This window comes from Capricornis sumatraensis, chromosome X (assembly GCF_032405125.1).
Source record: "Capricornis sumatraensis isolate serow.1 chromosome X, serow.2, whole genome shotgun sequence".
Taxonomy (NCBI): Eukaryota; Metazoa; Chordata; class Mammalia; order Artiodactyla; family Bovidae; genus Capricornis; species Capricornis sumatraensis.
Genome location: NC_091092.1, coordinates 43,821,869 through 43,845,600, shown reverse-complemented (window position 1 = coordinate 43,845,600; position 23,732 = coordinate 43,821,869). Strand labels below are relative to the sequence as shown.

At 41.5% G+C, this 23,732-nt stretch overlaps 1 protein-coding gene and 1 non-coding gene across 5 annotated transcripts in view; one reads left to right on the top strand and one right to left on the bottom strand.

The window, feature by feature from the left end:
- Window positions 1-23,732, top strand: part of MAP7D3 (MAP7 domain containing 3) — a 36,218-nt gene that overhangs the window by 188 nt on the left and 12,298 nt on the right. For 3 of the 4 annotated variants that reach the window (XM_068962323.1, XM_068962324.1, XM_068962322.1), the window contains exons 2-8: window positions 5,255-5,353; window positions 5,451-5,534; window positions 6,924-7,087; window positions 9,946-10,057; window positions 10,601-10,699; window positions 14,423-14,518; window positions 19,680-20,077. In XM_068962323.1, the coding sequence (XP_068818424.1) occupies window positions 5,255-5,353; window positions 5,451-5,534; window positions 6,924-7,087; window positions 9,946-10,057; window positions 10,601-10,699; window positions 14,423-14,518; window positions 19,680-20,077 (1,052 nt within the window). The remainder of the gene's footprint in view (window positions 1-5,254; window positions 5,354-5,450; window positions 5,535-6,923; window positions 7,088-9,945; window positions 10,058-10,600; window positions 10,700-14,422; window positions 14,519-19,679; window positions 20,078-23,732) is intronic. The other variant, XM_068962325.1, reaches the window with a different exon arrangement.
- Window positions 15,019-15,091, bottom strand: TRNAW-CCA (transfer RNA tryptophan (anticodon CCA)). The gene has a single exon. It is a non-coding gene; the product is annotated as a tRNA-Trp (tRNA).

The following is a 23,732-nucleotide window of genomic DNA, read 5'->3' as shown; positions in this document are numbered from 1 at the left end:
CGTCGGGTCCTCCCCTCACCCCCGTCGGAGCGCCCCGGGACGGGACGGGTCGCCGAGAGGGGACGCGGGCGGGAGGGGAGACCAGCCCAAGCCCTTCAGCCCGCGGTCCAACTGCCACTGCCGACGGCCGCACCCCCTCCGGCGGGCGGGGCGCGAGAGAACTAACGGGCGCTACTGGGGCGTGAGGGCGGGCGCCTGGCACCCGGGAGCCCGAGGACAACCCCGAGCCCCGCCTGCCTTTCGGGGGCGGCGGGCGCCGGGACGGCCCTCTCGGCTCCGGGCAGCCCTGGAGATTCCCCTGAGCCCTCGACGCTCGAGCTTTCTTCGTTTACCATGGTCGGAACCCAGGGCTCTCCGGAGGCTTGACCTCCCGCACCCTCCTGGTTAGGATCTGGTTAAGGTCCCTGTAAGGAGGGGGCCTTGAGGGTCTTGATTTGAAATTTGGAATGAGACTTGCCCCCATCCCCCGCTCCTCTTGGCTTGCCTCCTGTAGCACGTGATCGCCAGGATGTCACCTTCCGTGGGATGTCTTGCAGACCCTAGGCTGAACTGAACGAAACTCAGCGCTTCTGGGTGCTTTCTTTTAAACTGGTCTTATCACCAAAGAAATTTTTCTCCCAAATCGTTTATTTTGTAAAATTTGGTAGCGCATGGCTTAGCCCAGGAGACTGCTCCAGTTCTTGAGCTAGTATATATTGCTTGTGGGAGGTTGCTTTTAGTTCTCGAGCTAGTTTCCTCCTATATGACCTTGAGTAAAACAGTCTTATTGATTTTATTGAAGTCCTTCGGGAATTTTCCATTTACAGTTAAGAAATTAATTTAGACTGGCTGCAATTGGGTTTATGTTACTTCAGAACGCTTTGAGTTAACTCCCCAGAGACTATGTCAGCAGCAAATACACTTTCATTATTGCACAGGGAGAAAAACTCTTCTGTCTTTAGCTTATTATGGTTCACCTACGGGGAGAGTTTGCAATAAATTAAGATTGTTTTATTGTTTATTGGCACCTAAGGTTCTCTGACATTGACTTATTTCACTGATTTAAATTAACCAGCATTCTAGTTAACCGACCCCCCCCCAACGTATTTTTATATTGAACATTGCAAAGTATTTTTAAAATTTTACATGGGACAGTTGGTTGGAATTCACAGTATTTCAAACCAAAAACTTGAAAGCAAAATAAAAAAGGCTTAACCCAGAGCCCTAGTTGACATGTTTGCTGCCCATTTCATATTAGGAATGAAAACATCACATATTAGGGTTTTCAGAGGATCACCTTGATTAGAAAGAACTTTCTTCATGGTCACAGTATTTTCCTGAAGGGGACAAAGGGTCAATGAAATGTGCTGCCACTTTGTGGCAATTGCTACTTTTCTCTTAAACAAATAACAGTGAGTAAACTTTGTTGCTGTTTTAGGCAAAATTCCTTGAATCCCCTTTATTTTTGTTGTTCCCTGATTGCAAATTTCTTTGGTTTCTTTTTTTTTTCTTAATATTTTCTCACTCTCTCCCTGGCCTAATAACATGCAAACTTCAAGTAATAAGGCCATGAACAGAGAGCCTTCGTGTGGGTGGAACAGATCTGCAGGGGACCACACCACTCCAAACTACTCAGCTTTGAAGAAGGGTGGATCCAGGACTGGGCCAGCAGCTGTGTGGGAAGGCTCAGGGATGGGGTTGCTGGAAGACAGTCTGCTGCTAGATACCACTGGCAGCCTACGCTTTGAAGGCTGCATCCAGCAGGAGCTCAAGACTTGTAGCAATTTACCTCTTTTTATTCTGTTACCGAAACAACAGTGAATAGCGCTGTATTCGTTTATCTGTAGCAATTTGGTTTCATGGTATGCTTGTTTCTTGCCACAACCATAGCCCTTCTTAAAATAATTTTTTAAAAACCTTTCAATCATTTTTTTTTTTTTGCAATCTATGCCCTTTGCTAAGGAATAAGACATACTGTTTCACTAGTTTATGTGATTTAATGTTTCCAGTTAGTACTGAAGAAAGGTCATGGAGAGGTGGGGCTATAGATTTTATGTGGAACTCTGTGATGTCAAGAACAACAATTGTGGCAGACAGTGTAGAATTGCTAGTAAGTATTGGGATGAATATTTATCATTGATATCTCATAAGGTTAAACATTTTGGGGTGATCATGCTTGGGTGCAGATTTAGGAAGATTATTACCATCCTTGAAATAACTGTCTTAGAAAAATGTTCTTCCTTTCTTGCATTTTGCTTGCTGTAGTAGAGCAGAGCCCTTATGACACAGATTTTGTGTGTGTTGAGGAAAGAGGTTTAGGAGAGAAGCAGAAATTTTCTACTATGTTGAAGTCAGTAATGACCTAAAATGCTTTATGTCCAGAAGGGGCCTCAAAATTTCAATGATATCTTTTAAAAATCTATCAAGTGTAAAACATTCTTTAACTTTAGCATTCTAGTGGCACCTATTTTTGGTTCATTTTATTCTGAGGCTTTTATTGGGTTAGATAGCTGGAATGATTTTTATTTTCTCCTCGTAGAAGGAGAACGGCAGAGTTCCCTGGTGGTCCAGGGGTTAGGACTCTGCTGTCACTGCTGAGGGTTCAATCCCTGGTTGGGGAACTAAATTGCCACAAGCCTTGAGGTGCCACCAAAAAAAAAAAGAGAGAATCGTTTTCTTTTTGTATTGCTTTTTACACATTTTCTTTAAACTTAGGCTTTTCTTAACCACAGCTTTTTTTTTAAAAAAAAAAGGTAAATGCTTTATTTTAAAATAATTTCCATTGCTGTATTTCCAAAGTATGTTTTATACCAAAACCCATATATTTCATTTACTTATTGTTGAATAAGTTGTATACATTTAGATCTTAATTCCTTCATTATGGTATTTTAAAAAGAAGTAACCTTAAAATTAGCTGAAGTAGGAGTATTAAAATAAGTCATATAAAGGTTGATGTGGGTTTTATACAGTCTGGTCCTTCATATTTGTGCAATATTTCAAAGTAAAGTTACAATTGAAGTAAGTTCTGGCTTTACCAGTTCCTATCTGTGTGATCTGGGAAAGTTGTATTTAGCTTCAGTTTGCTTATCTGTAAAGAATGAAGAAAATAATACCCACTTTATAGGATTATTATGAGAATTAAATGAGGTAATAAATGAAAACAACTTCATAAATGGTGAAGTGATATACATTATTCATTATGGCAATTTTTTGGAAATACAGATTAAGATTCATAATTCAGTTTTAGTAGTAAAATCTACATGTTTTCTTATTTAATCTCCAGGCAGAAAGTAACTTTTAACTTTAATTTGGAGTTTAGAATTAGTATAAGAGCTATAGAAATACTCTATTGCACCTGTTAAATTCCTCATTGAATAGAGTTGAATGAAATGTTCATTTTGTTAACTCCAGACATGGAGGCTTTCCCCTAGTGTCTGGACATTTTTAGAGCCTGTCCTTTTGGTGAATGTATTTCTTGTCAGTAGGAATTTGGAAGTAAGGGTCTAAAAATCAGATTTGAGGGATGTTTCCTGATTGTCTAATGGTTAGGACTTGGCACTTTCACTGCCATGACCTGGAATCAATTCCCTGGTCAGAGAACTGAGATCCCGCAAACCACCCTGTGCAGCCAAAAAACAAATTAGATTTGATATTATAACCTGTATATGGTGTGGTTCATTATTGCCACAACTACTTTTAAGTTTACTTGTGATTAATAAGATCTTTAAATCTGGTAAAATTGTACATTTTGAGGGAAATTGTCCTTATGGCCAACTAAATTGTGCCAAAATATATGGACTTTCCTTACGTCTTTTAAACAGGAAAACTGAATATGCAAAAGCAACAGTGGTTTTCTCTATGCTCACATAGAAATGTGAGTGGAAGGGGGGTGTGTAGGATGGTTTATTTAACTTATAGACTATATAAGAATTTTCTTAGTACACCAGGACTGAAATTCAGAGAATAATTGTGGTCCACAAAATTGATAAATTACTGAAGAAGTTGAAGAGTCTAATCTTCAATTCAAATTTAGCTAGATCGTGGATTATCTGAGCTGTTTGGTCTCTGGGATTAAAAAAAAAATCGTTTCCCCTTTTGAAATGGTGGTATCTATGGCAGCAGTTGTGTCACTTTCAAGGTTACTCTGTAAAATGGCTCCCAGATATCTTTCATCAGTGGCAAGTAACATCTCAGCCCATTCATCCTGAGTACAACCACAGGCCCTCTAGTCTCTTATTTAACTGCCCATCTTCAACTGTTCTACGTTTTTCTTGATATGTAGAGACCAGAATTGTATGCAGTATCACAGGGGCATGTTTCCTGTGTTTTTATACTAGGGTAGAAGAGAGTTTTCAGTATTATTTTCCAGCTCCTTCCTGAAGATGCCTGCTACTGTGAGGCATTTTCTACAGTCATATATGGAAAGAGTTCAGGAATTCCCCAATAACTTGTTTTGGTATCATCCACAATTTTAGTTTTTCTTACTTTCCCTCAAATTTTGCTCCCACACTCTTTTATACTTCACCCTTATTGAAGTTTATTTACCATTTTCTACCTGTTTAGACAAGATGTGTTAATTAATATTTATTAACTTGATATTTTCCTACCTCGAAAAATACCATCCCATTGGAACTTCTTTGAGTGTTTCTCCACCTTCACTGTGCATCAGAATAGAGCTTTTAGCAACTGCAAAGGCCTGGGCCCCACACTCAGAGAGTGGAAATGGGGAGGGGAAAGCATTGCTAATTTTTTTTTTTTTAAACAATTTGGGTGACTCTACTGGGGAGCCAGGGTAGATAGCCCCTGATCAAGGTAATTTATAAATGTTCTCCTTAATATTGGGCCCAATCTTTGAGGCTCTCACTGTTGACACTTTTGCTTCCAAGTTCAAACCCATAAACTCCAAATCTTTTTTTAAATTCGCCCAATTCATGGCGAAACATTTTTTCCGAATCCTTGCCCACTCAGTTTTCCTAGGCATTTTTGAGATCTGTTACTCATTAGCTCTGATTCACCCACCAGCTCATGCTGCTGCTTCCACTGACAACTCTGTGCACAGATAGGCTGGTGTGTCTACAGTAAACAGTGTTAATTCTTTGTTGAATTATTGTTGAACATCATAGGTATTCAGTATGTCTTTGCTGACCCAGAGTCATCTGTCATGCTTTCTAGAAGAGATGCTATCCTTTATTCTCAAGATACAGTTTGCCACCTCTGGATTAGCTGTTTGTCTTCTTAATATTTAATCCCTTTCCTTTATCTCTCTGTATTTTAGTTGCTGCTGCTAATGCCATTGCTGAAGAAAGACGAAGTCAAGGTAGCTTTAGTTCTCTTCTGCCCCAGCCTTCAAATATAAAATCACCATTTAAGCCAGGTATAATTTCTAGAGTACTTTGATAGATGTCAAAGTGTTATATCCTTTAAGTTTGATATCCTATTAATATCTAATTATTTTCTTTTCTTTTTTTTAGTAATAGATGGCTCTGTGCTTAAAAATGACATAAAACAAAGATTAGCAAAGGAGCGGAGAGAAGAGAAAAAAAGACAAGATGATGGTATTTTTAAAATTAATTTTTATTAGAGTATAGTTATTTTATAATGTTGCATCAATTTATACTGTACAGCAAAATGAATCAGGATGATGGTATATTTTAGACTTAAAAAAAATCAAAATGAATAAATTTTACATTAAGGTTACATATTTTCAAAGTGGTTTTACTTTTTAATCTTTTCTTAATAGTATATGTTATACAGTATGTGTTACTGTCTTTTTACTTTATGTGTTATATTGGATTAAAAGCATATACTAAATTGAGATAAAGAAGATCTGTGAAAAATATTTGGCCTAATTGTTTTATTTTTGAAATAGTAGTTTCTGTTAGCTTTAATTTTCTGAAAACTAAAGTATGAACATTTTTTCAGCATTTGTAGAAACAAGCAAAATGGGAATTTCAGTAAAAATGACTCTGAAAACAAAAATGAAGGAATTCCCTGGAGGTCCAGTGGTTAACCCTGTGTTTTCACTGCCGGAGGCCTGGGGTTCAATCCCAGATTTGGGAACCAAGATCCCACAAGCCATGGCATGGCCAAAAACATAAATGAATTTGCTAAGTTTTACCATAGATATGGTATCTTTCACTGATTGCTATACTTTCTCAAGTGTGACTTTGTATTAATTAAGATCTAAGAATCCTCCAATTAAAATAAATAAATTTATATTAAAAAATAATATTCTTTTCTAAAAGAACCATAATCTTGAGAGAATGCTTTTTCAGCTGTGTATTTTCCTCATTTGGCCCTGTAAATCCACTGCAGAACTAGTGCTCACCTTCATTCAAATGGAATAGCAGTTGTCTGTTTTGGTGAGGAGCAGTTTCTTCCTGTAGCTCTTTAGAAGAGTATTTTTACAACTGCATGGATGCTCTCCAGGCTTTAGTGAGAGGAAATTTGAATGTAGGAAAACACGCTGGTCAGTAATATGGTATGTGCCTAAGCCCATGAAGGTCAAATTGGCATGCTTAATATGTTCTGTTTAGATGAGGCCTTTAAAAATAAGTTTCGTATTAGAAGGAAAAAAGCCATATATTCTGGCCATGTGTTTTTTAATTCTTATTTTAATGTACAGCATATTAATCTGATGGGGTTTGACTTCAGCTCAAGTCAGCAGAAACATCACATGAAAGAAAATATTTGTTTTGAATTTGGAATTTTAGTTTGGATAGGAGAGTCATTTAAGCCAATTCAGTTCTCAGGAGTTAAATGAACACCCAGTGGAAATGATTCTTTCGTGGCCATCTCTGGTCATTTATATAATAAATCTTTAGTTATTAGCACAGGTTATGTTATTTTTAAGAAAGAGAATAAAATACTTTAACTTTCCTTCTCTGTAATGTGGAAAACTTAAACATTTTCTTGGCTCTTACCTTGCATTTGGAATATTTCAGCTAATAAAGAGACACAGCTACTTGAAAAAGAAAGAAAGTCTAAGATTGTATATGAAAAACAGATGGAAGAAAAACAGCGAAAGCTGAGGGAACAGAAAGAAAAAGATGAACAACGGAGAATATCTGCAGAAAAAAAAAGAAACGAAATATTAGAGGAAGAAAGGGTACGTGTTTTTCTTCTTTGTTAATCAGATGATACACTGTGTTGCCTGGTTCTGCAGTACTTTTTTCTTAGCCCTTCTGTGCTTTTATTGTAACTGATCCCGATTATTCTGGAACCAGTACCAGTTCTTCTTTGGTCTTTGCTTAAACATTAGCGCCTCTTGCCCCATCCTGCTCTGAGGCCTGAGTTTAGGCTTAGTAACTGAGGTGAAGACGAGCCTTGCGCATCCAGGGAGAGAGCCCTATGTGCCTGCAGGGTGCCTGCAGCCTGGGCTTTGTTCTGAGGCGCTTTCTCTCCTTCCAAAGGTGTTGTCCCATTGCCTAGTATTCACCCGTCCACTATCAGGCCCTCTCTGGTAGGGCCCCTCTGCCCCTGACTGGTCTGCTTCTCACCACTCCACTCATTGTGTGAGTGGCAGAGCCCAGCCGGATCAGAGCCTTCCACTCTCCCATGGTTCCCTGCCTCCCTTTTGTTTGCTCTCTCTCGCTCTCCCCTTATTGTTCCTTTCTTGGTCCTCTTGTGGCCTTGCTCTCTTCCTATCTGGACTCTGGGTGTCTTTGGCACTCTGTTGATACGAGTCACTACCTTTGTCCTGCCCTCTCTTTCCCTCCCTGTCCCTCTTCAGTCAGTTTGCCTTTGGCTGTTCCTCTGTGGGCATCTGGTTAGCTGTCTCAATTTGTAGGATTCTCTCTGACACCAAGTTTTTCTCCTGTAGGTTGTTGCAGATCTTTAATGAGTGTCCTTGGCTCCTTTGGAATTGGCATGTTCCATCCTATTCTTCACTGTCATTCTCTCTTTCTCTTTGTCCCAGTGCCCCTCAAGTGTCCCTGAGGCTCTTTGTCTGACTCTGGCCCTTTTTCTCCAGTAGCACCCCCTTTTTCTTTCTACTTTCTTTGTCTTAGCTTCTCCCTCCTTTTTGCTCCCATCTCTGCCATGGTTCTCTCAGTGTGTGGGTTTTTATCCTCTCCCTGTCTTTTTTTTTTTCCTGTTGCTCTAATTTTAAAATATTTTTTCTTTCCTTTTCCCTTTGTTTCCATTTCTCTCCCAAGAGCCCTCTTCTCTGTATCTTTCTCTGGTGCTCACTTTTCTTCCTAACTTTTACACACAGTTGGCTCTTGAAAATGCCTCACCGCCCCCACCCCCCCCAACTCCTTATCCCATCGGTGAATCTTGTTTAGGGTTACTCCTGTGGTGTTTCTTCCCTGTCCATGGTTCACTAGCACCTTCTCTGTCTTTTCCCCCACATTCCAGTATTTAATGAATTCTCATTCAGAACTTGTATCACTCTATCTTCCTCTGTGAAATGTCTCCTTAAAACTACTTCTCTGTGGTGAAGAAGAGTGAAGGCCAGAGAGACTGAACTTAATAAAGACAGAACCAAAGAGAGTAAAATAGGAAACTGTTGGGTCAGGAAAGGTCCTTGGAGGACAGAGGGAGAGCCCCAAGGACTGTGAGTAGATAAGACCATCTTAGGAAAAAAGGAACCTGAGAGAGAACACAGGGAAGGAAGAAGCAACAAAATGGCAGTGTAGACAGGGTGGGAGCCAGGGAGAGAGCGCCAGACAAGAACCCAGAAGACCAGGAGAAAGCTCCGTGCGGGAGAGCCCTAGACAGAGCAGGGACCGATCATCACTGAGGAGGCTGCATACAGAAAAAGAGAATGATTCAGTAGAGCAGGGTAAAACCTCAGACTCAGTGGTGGTGAGGAGGGGCGAGTGTGGACGAGGGCACATGGGAAAGAGGACAGGAGCTTGCACATGAGCCACAGGTGCCAGAAGGAACCTGAAAGAGCATGGAGGGTCAGCACATCTGGAAACACCACAAGAGAGCTTAGGAGAGAGGTTTTAATAATGCAAGAATATTCTCTTTTTAATCTTTATTATACTTCTGGGGTGTCTAAGTAATTTAGAACAACTTCCTTTCTGTTAGAAAATATAATTTAAAATATTGTCGTTAGATAAGTTTCATTTTAAAATTGCAGTTGCTTTTCTCCTCAGAGGATATGGCTGGCTCCATTTTCCTAATATGTTCACCCTCTAAACTGTGGGAACATTGTGAGGATGATGTTGCTATGAAGCAGTTGTTGTCAGGGAAGAATAGAAAACTTTCTGGCCCTGAGGTTGATTTGCTTACGCGAGTGTAGTCCATGGTACGTCACAGCACAGAGATGAGGAATAGAAAACTGCATCTCATTTCTGACAGTGGCGCAGTTTTGCCATTGTGTAGCATTTGCATTCGCAGACCTGTTATCCTGCGCGGTTTAGACTAAAGCTGAGGTCAAGACAAACACACCTCTTTTTAAAAATTTGATTAGTTAACACCAGGATTTAAGAAGTTAGAAATGTGGATATAATAGATGATCTGGCATAGTTTCACTTATATGTATTAGTTGATTTTTTATCCTGCCTCATTCTACAAAGAATTTAAGGTATATTTTAAAAACTATATACCACAACCAGATGAGAAAATAAATGTTTGAGGGAATCAAGCAGAAGGGGGAATTAAAGTAAGAAAATAATAAAACATAAGGTATGATTAGCATACATCAAAGCATACTACTCAGTCCTTGTATAGTTGCTGGAATAAGCTACACCTTTATTTCTAAATTTCCTAATGATACAAGCAAAGAGGGAAGCATGGTCAGTTTCTCGATTCATATCCGTAAGATTAAAACCTACTTAGTTGGGAAGGTATGGATTCATACCTGAGATGTTTCCAATTTTAACTTTTCTCCTTTATAAAAAAAATTTTGCCTGATTAAAAAATTTGGTGGTAGGGGTATTTTATAACTGATAGATCAGAATTGTACTAGTGAATATAATACATACGTAAGCATTTATTGGCTTTTATTTTAAATAGGAGAAATTCAAAGCCGTCCTTCATCGTACACTGGAAAGGACCAGCCGCATTGACCATCAAAAGAGATGGTCATGGGGAGGCTATACAACAGTAAATTCCCAAAATAAGACCGGTAATTAATACAATTGCTAAACTTTTAAGTTTATTCATTTTCACATGTAAATATTAGCTGTTAGTATAAGGTTGCATTTTCAATGGGTTTTCAGCTTTGTATCCTAAGTGAAAACACTGCCATGTATTCTTTGCCATGCATTTAAATTTGTGTCGTGTGAGATTGCCAAAGAAACAGGTGAAATTTTATAATTTTATTTTATACAGTATATCCAAAATCTTACCATTTAAACTTGTAATCTGTGTAAAAATGAATAATAATTGATAAGCTTTGCACACCTTTGTCCAGTGCATATTTTAAAAAATAAATTGCCCTGTTTACTAATGATGTATTATAATTTTTCCTATGTGTGGATATAATTCTAAGCAATTGCATAAAATGTAAGTTAAATTTCCATAATTTATAAGGAATGATCGACAGTGAGCATTGCGTACCTAATTAATACATGTTTATGCTCTGTATAAGTACATCATGAGCTCATCTTGTTTCAGCTAATGATGCTTTTTTAAATATGAGTACAGTAAATCTTGTATCTTTTCTCAGTCAACAAACACTCTACATCTACTGAAAAGCTTGAGCAGGGGACTTGTGGATTACATAGAAAAATGTCATCTACTGGTCTTCAAAATTCTGTTGCCAAGAGTAAGTATTTATTTCATGTATTTTACTGAGTTTCAAACCAGTGAAATCAAGTCTTTATATGTATTCCTACAGTACCACGTACTCTTTAGATCATAGGATATTTAGATTTATTTTAGAAGAGCACCGCGTTGTTTTGCAGTAGAGATGGTGATTACTTTTTTGTATTTTCATCAGTATAAATATGTTTCTTTTTTTAAATTAAAAAAAATTTTTGGCTGGGTCTTTGTTGCTTCTTGGGCTTTTCTCTAGTTTCAGTGAGTAGAGGCTACGCTCTCGTTGCAGTGCATAGGCCCCTCATTGTGGTGGCTTCCCTTGTTGTAGAGATGAACCCTAGGCGCATGGGCTTCAGTAGCTGTGGCACATGGGCTCAGTAGTTGTAGTTCCCCAGGCTCCAGAGCATGGGCTCAGTAATTGTGGCACACGTATTTAGTTGCTCCAAAGCATGTGGGATCCTTCCAGATCAGGAATCTAATCCATGTCCCCTGCATTGGCAGGCAGACTCTCCACCACTGTGCCGCCAGAGAAGCCCCTTGTTTCTTGGTTTGTGTACTAATGGTATCAGATGGGTTTGTTGGGCTCAGGTAGCCCAACAGCTATGAAATATATTTTGACCCAAAGACATTGCCATTAAGTGACAGAATAATTTATTTTAGAATTAATCCATATTCTGTCTAACCTAAAACTGAAATCCATTTTTCCAGAAACTAGAGTAGTCCATTCAATTTCCATTAAGTTTCATGAATATTACCTAATTTAAGAAAAATAATAGTATATATATAGCAGTGGACAGGTTGATCTGCTTCAATATATGTAAAGTTGACAAGCAAGTTACCTTCCTGTTTTATAATTATGACCCCAAGAAATTCAGTGATTTCCATTCCACCCTGCTCTTCTGTGGTTTATAATTTCATCATCTGATCATAATTTTTTGGTCATTCGATCATGGTTTTAAACGGTTTTAAACTGTACATTCCACTAACAAGTCTGTGTTTTTCCCCAAAGCAAATAAAGTGGTTTTTAACAGTGTTAATGAGAGAGTATTTCTAAGCTGTACTTGACAACTCTTTGTAGAGGTAATGCAGTGCTCTTTAAAATAAAATAAAACTTATCTACTGCAGATACTTAAAATACATTTTGCTCCTGGTGTTTGCCCTTTTAATTAGCACTCCTTAGTTTCTTGACCAGGAATTGAACATGCACCCTTGGCAGTGAAAGTGTGGAGTTCTAACGACTGGAGCACCAGGGAATTCCCTAGCATTCCTTATTTTTTTTTTTTAAATCTTGACCTGAGTGTGTTAGTGACCATATCTGGCTTATACTACATGGTGCTTCTCGCTGATAGTTGAGATGGATTAGATAACTATACCCATCAAAAAAAATCCTTTTTCTTTCCAGAGAAAAAAACAGACATGATCTTTGCAGGAAAAAGACATGGCAAACATATTCCACTTCATTCCCCCAACCTTGGCTGTAGAAAAGATATACAATTTTTTACCTTGTGAATTGAAACAAAGGCATAATTATAGTTTGAATTAAAAATGTTTCTTTTGTGTTATTAGATGTCTGAGCATTTTTTTGAGCATGCTGATTGCTCTAAAATTCCAGTGTGGAAAAAGATTCTGGATATCATTTAAAGCATATAATTAGTTAATTGTAGCGGTGATTAACTTAGTGGGAAAGATTTCCATTTTTGTCTAAATATATGTTGAAAAAGGATTTTTTGTTTTGTTTATACTTAAATTACATCATTTGTACTTTTAGAACTCTTAAAATTTTCAACAATGAACTTGAGAGATCTTTCGTTCTTTGACAGTTTTGACGCATCTCATTTTCTCTTATAATAAATAGTCCAACAGAAGTTGATCCACTTTCCATCATTAACCTTAGTATGCTTTTCCAGAGCACTTTTACATATAGCCAAGGGAAGATTTTCTCTAGCACCTTGCTTATCATATAATAAAATTAATTTATTATTCACAAATTCAATCCTTTAGAAAAATTAGATAACATTCATTGCAATGTCATATTTGTATACTTTCATTTTATTTTAATTGTTTCGTAAGTGTTGACCCTGTTTTACTATCTAACTGATTAGAGGAATTAGCAAAGATTTCTCCACAGACATTTCTTACATTTTTATTATAGTGAGCCAACGCTAGTGTGTTTTCATTAATATGTGTATGTGCTGTATTAGTGAAACATTTAAAGAAAAGGGACAGGTGATGACTTTCAAGTTAGTAATGAGTTAAATTGCACTGAAGAAACAATTCCAAGTAATTTTTTAAATGATATCTTCACTTGTTTTTAATCCAAGAAGGTATATGTGGAAGATACTTTATGAAATAACTTGCTTTATAGTATATTACACACTCTGAAATGATTAATGCTGTAATTAATGATTCCATGGAAAATAAAATCAATATTTTCACTGGCTTACCTTTGTAAAATCCCTTCAAACTGAAATAAAACCTGTTCAATCCAGAGAGATGAACATTTCAAACTCAAATGAAGTTCATAATCTAACCTGTGATATTTTAAATAGCTTGCTTTATATTTTAATTAAAAAAAAATATGTTTCGCTCTGCTGTGTGTGCAGCATGCAGGATCTTAGTTCCCTGCCTGAGGATCAAACCCACGCCTCTGTAGTGAAAATACAGCCTTAATCACCAGGAAGTTCCTAAATAACCTTTCTTTAAATCGTAACTGATTCAAATAATCTGTTTTTTTCTACTCAGTGCTGACTTACCATAACTTCACACTATTTTGTCATTTCTTGCAATGTGATAGTAAGGGATAGGTGATCTCATCATATGATCGAATTGATTACATTTCTATGGATTGTGCTATGCAATTACATTATCAATTCTAGAATTTTCAAATGATGCTACATTATCAGCATTTACTTTAATCTATAGCTCCCCAAAAGAATTCTTGTTTTCTTCTTTTGGCCACTCGGCTTGTGGGATCTTTGTTCCCTGACCAGGGATTGAACTCTTGGCAGTGACAGCACAGAGTCCTAACTCATGAACTGCCAGGGAATTCCCCAAAAGGTTCTTCTTTAAACAGACTTCCATCAGTATTCTGAGCTGGAATATTTAAAGTGAAGTGGAAGTGTCTACACAAAAGGGATTATTTTCCCATATGACTAGTTTGGGTTGCTAACATTGAGACATCTGTGCCAAATATTAGTTATTATTTTTATTTAAAAAATACTAGTTGAGAGAATTCCTTGACAGTCTGGTGGTTAGGACTCGATGCTTTCACCTCTTTGGCCTGGGGTTCAATCTTTGGGGAACTAAGATCCTGCAAGCCATGCAGCGCAGCCAAAAAAATAAAACTCATTAAAACTAAAGTGTATAAATTAGTTTAGTGATAGACGTCACTTAACTTAAAGAGTAACCTGGTTTTAACTTTGGGCATGTAGAATCTCTTCATAATTCTTGAAATTTAAAAAAATTCTTACAAGGAAGAGTAGAGAAGATTAAAAAAATGTTGGGAAAAAAGGAGTGGCTCACTCCTGAAGGAAGCTGTTTAAACAGCTTGTAAATAGTAATGTTCCTGGACTTCTCTGGCAGTCCACTGGTTAAGACTCCATGCTTCTAATGCAGGGGGTGCGGGTTCAATCTCTGGTTGGGGAACTAAGATCCCACATACTATGTGGCATGGCCAAAATGTTTTCCTAATTTTCTTAAAGAGTATTATTTCTTTGCCTTTGATCTCCAGAAACACCAGAAAAGAGACGAAGTTCATCTTTGAATAGAAGATGTAGCGGACTACATTCATCTACAGAAACAGAACAAGTGGAAGAAAAACGACCTGGTTAGTTATTTCTAAGTGCCAGTCTTAACTGGTGGTTTAAATGTGTTCTATTTATGTCAACATTCAGCTGCTTGAGAAGCCATTCCAAAACATTGGAAGCTAAAATATCCCTTCTTTAACTAAAAAATATACTTTGGTGACATGCTTATTTGACTGAAGCTAGAAGAATCTCTTTATTATTTTTTTTTCTTTTTCCCAAAACTGAATTTTATTGGAAGGTCTAGTTCTCATTAAGTGTCAAACAACAATAAAATATATAATTCTGCCATGAAGCAGAGAATCAAACCATAGAATGCTGGTATAGATAGATTTGTCCTGAAGCACTTCATTCCTTCGAACATTTCATTAGTTCGTTTATAGAAAATAAAAGGAAAGTGAAGTCGCTCAGTTGTGTCCGACTCTTTGCGACCCCATGGACTGTAGCCTACCAGGCTTCTCTGTCCATGGGATTCTCCAGGCAAGAATACTGGAGTGGGTTACCATTTCTTTCTCCAGGGGATCTTCCCGACCCAGGGATCGAACCTGGGTCTCCTGCATTGGAGGCAGATGCTTTAACCTCTGAGCCACCGGGAAGCTCTAAATTACTGGCCACATTTTGAACTTCAGAGCTTTGCTGCTTCACAGCATAATCCACGTCTATCCTTTGGGGGTGTATTCACTGTTGATCATTACACACAAGATTTCAAAATTATTACTGAACTACTTGTTTATTTAAAGTTGTTTCTGACACCTTTCCCTTAAGTTTTCCCTATTAAACATGATTGTTCCTTTTTGTTTCATAACAAATTGTTCACTTACAGAGGATTCAGGTCACATCCTGTTAAAACAAATGTCATTGTGGCAGGGATCTTCATGAACTTAAAAGTTTATTGGAGCAAGCGCTCAGCCGGTAAAGAATCCGCCGGCAATGAGGGAGACCTGGGTTTGATCCCTGGGTTGGGAAGATCCCCTGGAGAAGGAAAAGGCACCCACTCCAGTGTTCTGGCCTGGAGAATTCCATGGACTGTATAGTCCATGGGGTTGCAAAGAGTCGGACGTGACTGAGCGACTTTCACTTTTGGAGAAGGAAATGGCAACCCACTCCAATACTCTTGCCTGGAAAATCCCATGGACTGTAGCCTACCAGGCTTCTCAGTCCATGGGGTCGCAAAGAGTTGGACACGACTGAGCGACTTTCCTTTCCTATTTACAGCAAGATTTACTTAATTCACTCAGTCCCTGGGAGCTAGTGGCAATGAACTTGACAAATGTGACTGTCAGTGACATATATCTGAAGAAATATGTCAGAGTGCTTTTGTCATTTACAACTTTTTTCTCCACATGTGAGTTTCTCCATAGAGACTCCATACATTGGGTATGGTAATAGATACATTACCTGGATCCCCGCATTGGGATTATTGTGGTATGCTGGGCCTTTGCCTGTCTATTCAGGTCTTATCTTCCCTAACAGTGCAGTCCCATCAGGTGGCAGTGTTTGGTCCTGTTATGTATGTGTGGTTCTCAATTGCCTCTGCTTTTAGGTTGGGATACTTATCATTTAGAGCAGTTCACATTGCTCTTTCTTGCTTTCTTCATTTATTTGTGAAACCTCAAACTGAGTCCTTTCTGTTTGTTCTGATCATTTAGTTTGTTAGCTATATACCTCTCTTTGGGAGAATACTTTAATTGGTTGCATGCTCATCCCAACAAAAGTGTCAGTAGCCAGGAACAAAAGTACTGCTTCATTAGTAGTTTAATAGCAATAATCCAGGTAATAAGCATAGGATAGAGTGCCTGAAAATGTTAGCATTTGTGCTTAAAAAGTTAGGTTGTATCACTTAAGTTTTTACAGAAAGGCATAAAAATAATTTGAATCAATACTTTGCAAATTAGTGAGTCTGCACAACATTTTATGTTATATATTTATTTTACGATGGCAAGCATGGTGGAGTAGTTATCAGGGTAATTTATAGGATGAGATGGTTTTTTTAAATTTTAAAACTGTGGGTTTCTTGACCTGTGCTTAAATATATCACAGTATTATAAAAAGGGCTGGATTTTAAGTACATAGGAAAACCTAAATAATATCAAGAGAAAAAGCCAACCTTCTTTTTTTCTTAAAATGTGGAAGAATAACATTGAGTGGCTCTTTAGCTTTTAATTAAGAACATAAAGATTGTTAGTAAAATAGGGACTTCCCTGGCAGTCCAGTGTTTAACACTTTGCCTTCCAATGCAGGGGGTCCAGGTTTGATCCCTGTTCAGGGAGCTAAAAATCCCACATGCCTTGTGGCTAAAAAAACCGAAACATAAAACAGAAGGAATATTGTAACAAATTCAGTAAAGACTTTAAACATGGTCCATGTAAAAAAAAATGTTTAAAAGAAGATTGTTGGTAAAACAGATTTCCAGGGTTATGGGTGACATATCGTGTTAAATATGCCTCTGAGTAGTAAGTCCTCAGTCATAGAGAGCTCTAATGCATTGTTCCCATCCTTTTTCTCCTTTTTTCCTCCACTTTTTCCTTTCCAGAATATATCCCGCCCCCTTTCCTTGTTTTTCGGTTAACATCCATATGATTAGTGAACCAAAGTGCTATCATAGACTTTGTTGTAGTGCAGCTTTATTTCTCCTGATTCGAATTCCTGACTTTGCTTCTGCCTAGTTGTATGTGTGTCAAATTATTTTCTGCCCATCTCTCTCCAGTGTATTGTGAGGTATTCTAATTCGGTTCAGTTCAGTTTAGTTGCTTAGTCATGTCTGACTTTTTGCAACCCCATGAACTGTAGCACGCCAGGGTTCCCTGTCTGTCACCAACTCCCAGAGCTGGCTCAAACTCATGTTCATCGAGTTGGTGATGCCATCCAACTATCTCATCCTCTGTCATCCCCTTCTCCTGCCTTTAGTCTTCCCCAGCATCAGGGTCTTCTCTAATGAGTCAGTTCTTCACATCAGGTGGCCAAAGTATTGGAACTTCAGTTTCGGCATCAGTCCTTCCAATGAATATTCAGGATTGATTCCTTTAGGATTGACTGATTTGATTTCCTTGCAGTCCAAGGGTCTCTCAAGAGTCTTCTCTGACACCACAGTTCAAAAGCATCAATTTTATTTATTTAATCGGTTGTGTGCTCATCCCAACAAAAGTGTCCTTTTTGGACATCAGTCAGACTGATGCTTTCTTTATGGTCCAACTCTCACATCCATACATGACTACGAGAAAAACTAACTTTGACTATATGGACTTTTGTCGGCAAAGTAAATGTCTCTGCTTTTTAATATGCTGTCTAGGTTTGTCATAGCTTTTCTTCCAAAGAGCAAGTATCTTAATTTTGTGGCTTCAGTCACCATCTGCAGTGATTTTGGAGCCCAAGAAAATAAAATGTGTCACCGTTTGCATTGTTTCCCCATCTGTTTGCCATGAAGTGATGGGAGCAGATGCCATGATCTTTGTTTTTTGAATGTTTTAAGCCAGCATTTTCGCTCTTCTCTTTCACTTTCATCCAGAAGCTCTTTAGTTCCTCTTTACTTTCTGCCATAAGAGTGATATCATCTGCATATCTGAGGTTATTGATATTTCTGCCTGCAGTCTTAATTCCAGCTTGTGCTTCATTCAGCCTAGCCTTTAGCGTGATGTACTCTGCATAGAAGTTAAATAAGCAGGATGACAATATACAGCCTTGATGTTCTCCTTTTCCTATTTGGAATGAGTCCATTGTTCCATGTCTGGTTCTAACTGCTGATTCTTGACCTGCATACAGGTTTCTCAGGAGGCAGGTAAGGTGGTCTAGTATTCCCATCTCTTTAAGAGTTTTCCATAGTTTGTTGTGATCCACACAGTCAAAGGTTTTAGTGTAGTCACTGAAGCAGAAGTAGGTGTTTTTTCTGGAATTCTCTTGCTTTTTCTGTGATCTGGTGAGTGTTGGCAGTTTGATCTCTGGTTCCTCTGCCTTTTCTAATTAGAATTCTAATTATTTTAAAAAATATGTTACTCCCATCAAAAATCTCAATGGTTTGTCTTAAATTTCTTTAGCTATTAGAAATCTAGTTATTATACTTTTATTTTCTGTAGCACAAACTGTCAGTGTTAAAAAAGTGATTAGGCACATAGGTATGTAAGTAAAATGCTTTCTCTGCCAAAAGTGAGGAACTGAAAAATAGCTGAGTCTTTTTGGTATATTTACCAAGTCTTTAAAAAGCCACCATCAAATACCTTTTTAAAAATATTTAGGGGCTTCCCTGGCAGTCCAGTGGTTGGGATACTGCACTCTCACTGCCCAGGCTGTGGGTTTAATCTGTGTTCAGGGAACCAAGATCCCACAAGCTGCATGGTTAGGCCCACAAAAAAAGAGTTTATTTTAAAGTAATAAATATTTAAACCAATAAATATTTAGTGTAAAAAACTTTAATGTAATTTCCTATTATTCCAGTACTCACTGATAACTGAATATTTGCATTCATATATTTTTAATAAAGTATAATCATAACCTGCTTTTGTTTAGATTCAAAATATATATTTCTTAGGCTAAAAATATTTAGATTGTTAAAACTGGAAGAGACCTTGGAGATCCAGCCCATTCTGATTACTGTGTGTTAGTTGCTCAGTCATGTCTGACCCTTTGCAACCCATAGACTGTAGCCCATGGGGCTCCTCTGTCCATGGAATTTTCCAGGCAAGAATACTGGAGTGGGTTGCCATTTCCTCCTCCAATTCTGATTACTGTCTTACTACAGTTTTTAGTATGGGTGAGAAAATGCTCTTGTTTATACTCTATCTTAAAATAATCATGTATAGAGTGTGGCCCTGGTGACTTTGTTTAGATTACTTTTTATAAGTGTCCAAGGTTTTGTAATTGTCTATGAAAATCATTTTGAACTATAGTGTGGTTAAAATAGAAATGCTTATTGCAGACATCAGCTTTGGAGAAGCATCTTATTTTCATCTAGAGAGCTCTGTTGCTTTCACAACGCCTCTCTTTTAGTGGTGGTGCCTCTGAAGTACCAACTCTGAGATGTTTCTGTCTTGTGTCTGTGATCCATTTCACTAAACATTTCTGTATGGTGTGTAATCCCTGTGATTTCCTAATAAATGACTCTGATTTTGTTTTTATACTGCTAATGGTACATTTCCATCTTGTCAAATTTCTACCTGTGGGGAATTTCACTCTGTTCTCATTTATCCACAGGCATCCACAGTGTAATCCAGTATGTAAACATGCCCCTGCTTAGGCCTAGCAGTGATGAATTGAAGAGTGCCATAGTGCCTCCCCAGTCAACAGCGGTGATGCCTTTCCAGGAGAAGGTAGAAATACCTTCCAAGACTAGTGTGGGAGTCGCCCCCAAGGCAAGTGTGGAAGTGCCCCCTGAGGTGAGAGTTGAAGCACTCACCAAGGCAAGCTTGGATGAATCCCCCCAGGTGAACGTGGAAGCACCCCTGGAAGTGAGTGTGGAAGCGTTCCCGGAGGAGAGCATGAAAAAACACCCCAAGGTGAGTGTGGAAACGCTCTTGGAGGCGAGCATGAAGGAACACCCTGCCGTGAATGTGGATGCACTCCCGGAGGCGAGCATGGAAGAACCCCCCAAGGTGAGCGTGGGTGCACTCGCGGAGGAGAGCATGGAAGAACACCCCAAGGTGAGCGTGGGTGCGCTCCTGGAGGAGAGCATGGAAGAACCCCACAAGGTGAGCGTGGGTGCGCTCCCGGAGGAGAGCATGAAAGAACCCCCCAAGGTGAGCGTGGGTGCGCTCCTGGAGGAGAGCATGGAAGAACCCCCCAAGGTGAGCGTGGGTGCGCTCCCAGAGGAGAGCATGGAAGAACCCCCCAAGGTGAGCGTGGGTGCGCTCCTGGAGGAGAGCATGGAAGAACCCCCCAAGGTGAGCGTGGGTGTGCTCCCGGAGGAGAGCATGGAAGAACACCCCAAGGTGAGCGTGGGTGCGCTCCCGGAGGAGAGCATGAAAGAACCCCCCAAGGTGAGCGTGGGTGCGCTCCCGGAGGAGAGCATGGAAGAACCCCCCAAGGTGAGCGTGGGTGCGCTCCCGGAGGAGAGCGTGGAAGAATCCCCCAAGGTGAGCATGGAAGCAATCACGGAGGAGAGCATGGAAGAACCCCCCAAGGTGAGCGTGGGTGCGCTCCCGGAGGAGAGCATGGAAGAATCCCCCAAGGTGAGCGTGGAAGCAGTCGCAGAGGAGAGCATGGAAGAACCCCCCAAGGTGAGCGTGGGTGCGCTCCCGGAGGAGAGCATGGAAGAACCCCCCAAGGTGAGCGTGGGTGCACTGGCGGAGGAGAGCATGGAAGAACACCCCAAGGTGAGCGTGGGTGCGCTCCCGGAGGAGAGCATGGAAGAACCCCCCAAAGTGAGCGTGGGTGCACTCGCGGAGGAGAGCATGGAAGAACCCCCCAAAGTGAGCGTGGGTGCACTCGCGGAGGAGAGCATGGAAGAATCCCCCAAGGTGAGCGTGGAAGCAATCATGGAGGAGAGCATGGAAGAACCCCCCAAGGTGAGCGTGGATGCGCTCCCGGAGGAGAGCATGGAAGAACCCCCCAAGGTGAGCGTGGGTGCGCTCGCGGAGGAGAGCATGGAAGAACCCCCCAAGGTGAGCGTGGGTGCGCTCCTGGAGGAGAGCATGGAAGAACCCTCCAAGGTGAGAGTGGGTGCGCTCGCGGAGGAGAGCATGGAAGAACCCCCCAAGGTGAGCGTGGGTGCGCTCCCGGAGGAGAGCATGGAAGAGCCCCCCAAGGTGAGCGTGGGTGCGCTCCTGGAGGAGAGCATGGAAGAACCCCCCAAGGTGAGCGTGGGTGTGCTCGCGGAGGAGAGCATGGAAGAACACCCCAAGGTGAGCGTGGGTGCGCTCCCGGAGGAGAGCATGAAAGCACCCCCCAAGGTGAGCGTGGAAGCAATCGTGGAGGAGAGCATGGAAGAACCCCCCAAGGTGAGCGTGGGTGCGCTCCCAGAGGAGAGCGTGGAAGAATCCCCCAAGGTGAGCGTGGAAGCAATCACGGAGGAGAGCATGGAAGAACCCCCCAAGGTGAGCGTGGGTGCGCTCCCGGAGGAGAGCATGGAAGAATCCCCCAAGGTGAGCGTGGAAGCAGTCGCAGAGGAGAGCATGGAAGAACCCCCCAAGGTGAGCGTGGGTGCGCTCCCGGAGGAGAGCATGGAAGAATCCCCCAAGGTGAGCGTGGGTGCGCTCCCGGAGGAGAGCATGGAAGAACCCCCCAAGGTGAGCGTGGGTGCACTCGCGGAGGAGAGCATGGAAGAACCCCCCAAGGTGAGCGTGGGTGCGCTCCCGGAGGAGAGCATGGAAGAACCCCCCAAGGTGAGCGTGGGTGCGCTCGCGGAGGAGAGCATGGAAGAATCCCCCAAGGTGAGCGTGGGTGCGCTCCCGGAGGAGAGCATGGAAGAACCCCCCAAGGTGAGCATGGGTGCGCTCCCGGAGGAGAGCATGAAAGAACACCCCAAGGTGAGCGTGGGTGCGCTCCCGGAGGAGAGCATGGAAGAACCCCCCAAGGTGAGCGTGGGTGCGCTCGCGGAGGAGAGCATGGAAGAACCCCCCAAGGTGAGCGTGGGTGCGCTCCTGGAGGAGAGCATGGAAGAACCCCCCAAGGTGAGCATGGGTGCGCTCCCGGAGGAGAGCATGAAAGAACACCCCAAGGTGAGCGTGGATGCGCTCCCGGAGGAGAGCATGGAAGAACCCCCCAAGGTGAGCGTGGGTGCGCTCGCGGAGGAGAGCATGGAAGAACCCCCCAAGGTGAGCGTGGGTGCGCTCCTGGAGGAGAGCATGGAAGAACCCCCCAAGGTGAGAGTGGGTGCGCTTGCGGAGGAGAGCATGGAAGAACCCCCCAAGGTGAGCGTGGGTGCGCTCCCGGAGGAGAGCATGGAAGAACCCCCCAAGGTGAGAGTGGGTGCGCTCCCGGAGGAGAGCATGGAAGAATCCCCCAAGGTGAGCGTGGAAGCAGTCGCGGAGAGCATGGAAGAACCCCCCAAGGTGAGCGTGGATGCGCTCCCGGAGGAGAGCATGGAAGAACCCCCCAAGGTGAGCGTGGATGCGCTCCCGGAGGAGAGCATGGAAGAACCCCCCAAGGTGAGCGTGGGTGCGCTCCCGGAGGAGAGCATAGAAGAACCTCCCAAGGTGAGCGTGGGTGCGCTCGCGGAGGAGAGCATGGAAGAATCCCCCAAGGTGAGCGTGGAAGCAATCGCGGAGGAGAGCATGGAAGAACCCCCCAAGGTGAGCGTGGGTGCGCTCCTGGAGGAGAGCATCAAAGAACACCCCAAGGTGAGCGTGGGTGCGCTCCCGGAGGAGAGCATGAAAGAACACCCCAAGGTGAGCGTGGGTGCGCTCCCGGAGGAGAGCATGAAAGCACCCCCCAAGGTGAGCGTGGACGTACTCGTGGAGGAGAGCATGAAAGAACCCCCCAAGGTGATCGTGGGTGCGCTCCCGGAGGAGAGCATGGAAGCACCCCCCAAGGTGAGTGTGGAAGCACTACCAGAAGTGAATATGGAAGGACCCTCTGTAAATGTGGAAACATCACCTGAGACAAGTGAGGACTTACCCTTTGAAGCACATGTGGATCCATCCCTGGAGGTGAGCATGGACTCATCCCCAGATGTGAGTGTCAGCCCATCTCCTGAAGTGAGCATGGACTCGTCCCAGGAGGTGAGCACGGAAGCATCATCTGAGGCTAGTGTGGACATATCTCCCAAGGCGAGCATGGAAACACTCCCTGAGGAGAGTGTGGAAACATCCCCCAAGGAGAGTGTAGAAGCATTCTCAGAGGCAAGCATGGATGCACTCCCAGAGGAGAATGTGGAGGTGCTCCCCAAGGAGACCACGAAAGGGCCTTCTGAGGCAAGTGTGGAGGTGCCCCTGGAGACCTCCCCCGAGGTGACCGTGGAAATATCTTCCAAGGTAAAGTGAAAGATTTTCCACAGGTTCGACAAGTGCCTTTCATTGACAGATTTTCTATTAAAATCTATTATTTTTTGTTGTATAGATGATGATGGGTCAGAGTTCACAACATACAGCATTCTATGATAAAATATATTCACTTTAATGATTTAAAATTATCTGATACTCGTTGTCTCAGAGTTTCCCCCTAAAGCTGGAATAATAGATAATTTTTAATAGAAGGGATAAAATATAGTGGTTTATATGAATTATGTTTCTAAACTCTGAAGGAATGTTTTGAGAACTATCACAGAGCTCAATTAGGATTTACAAATAAAATTAAGTTTTGAAGTAAAAG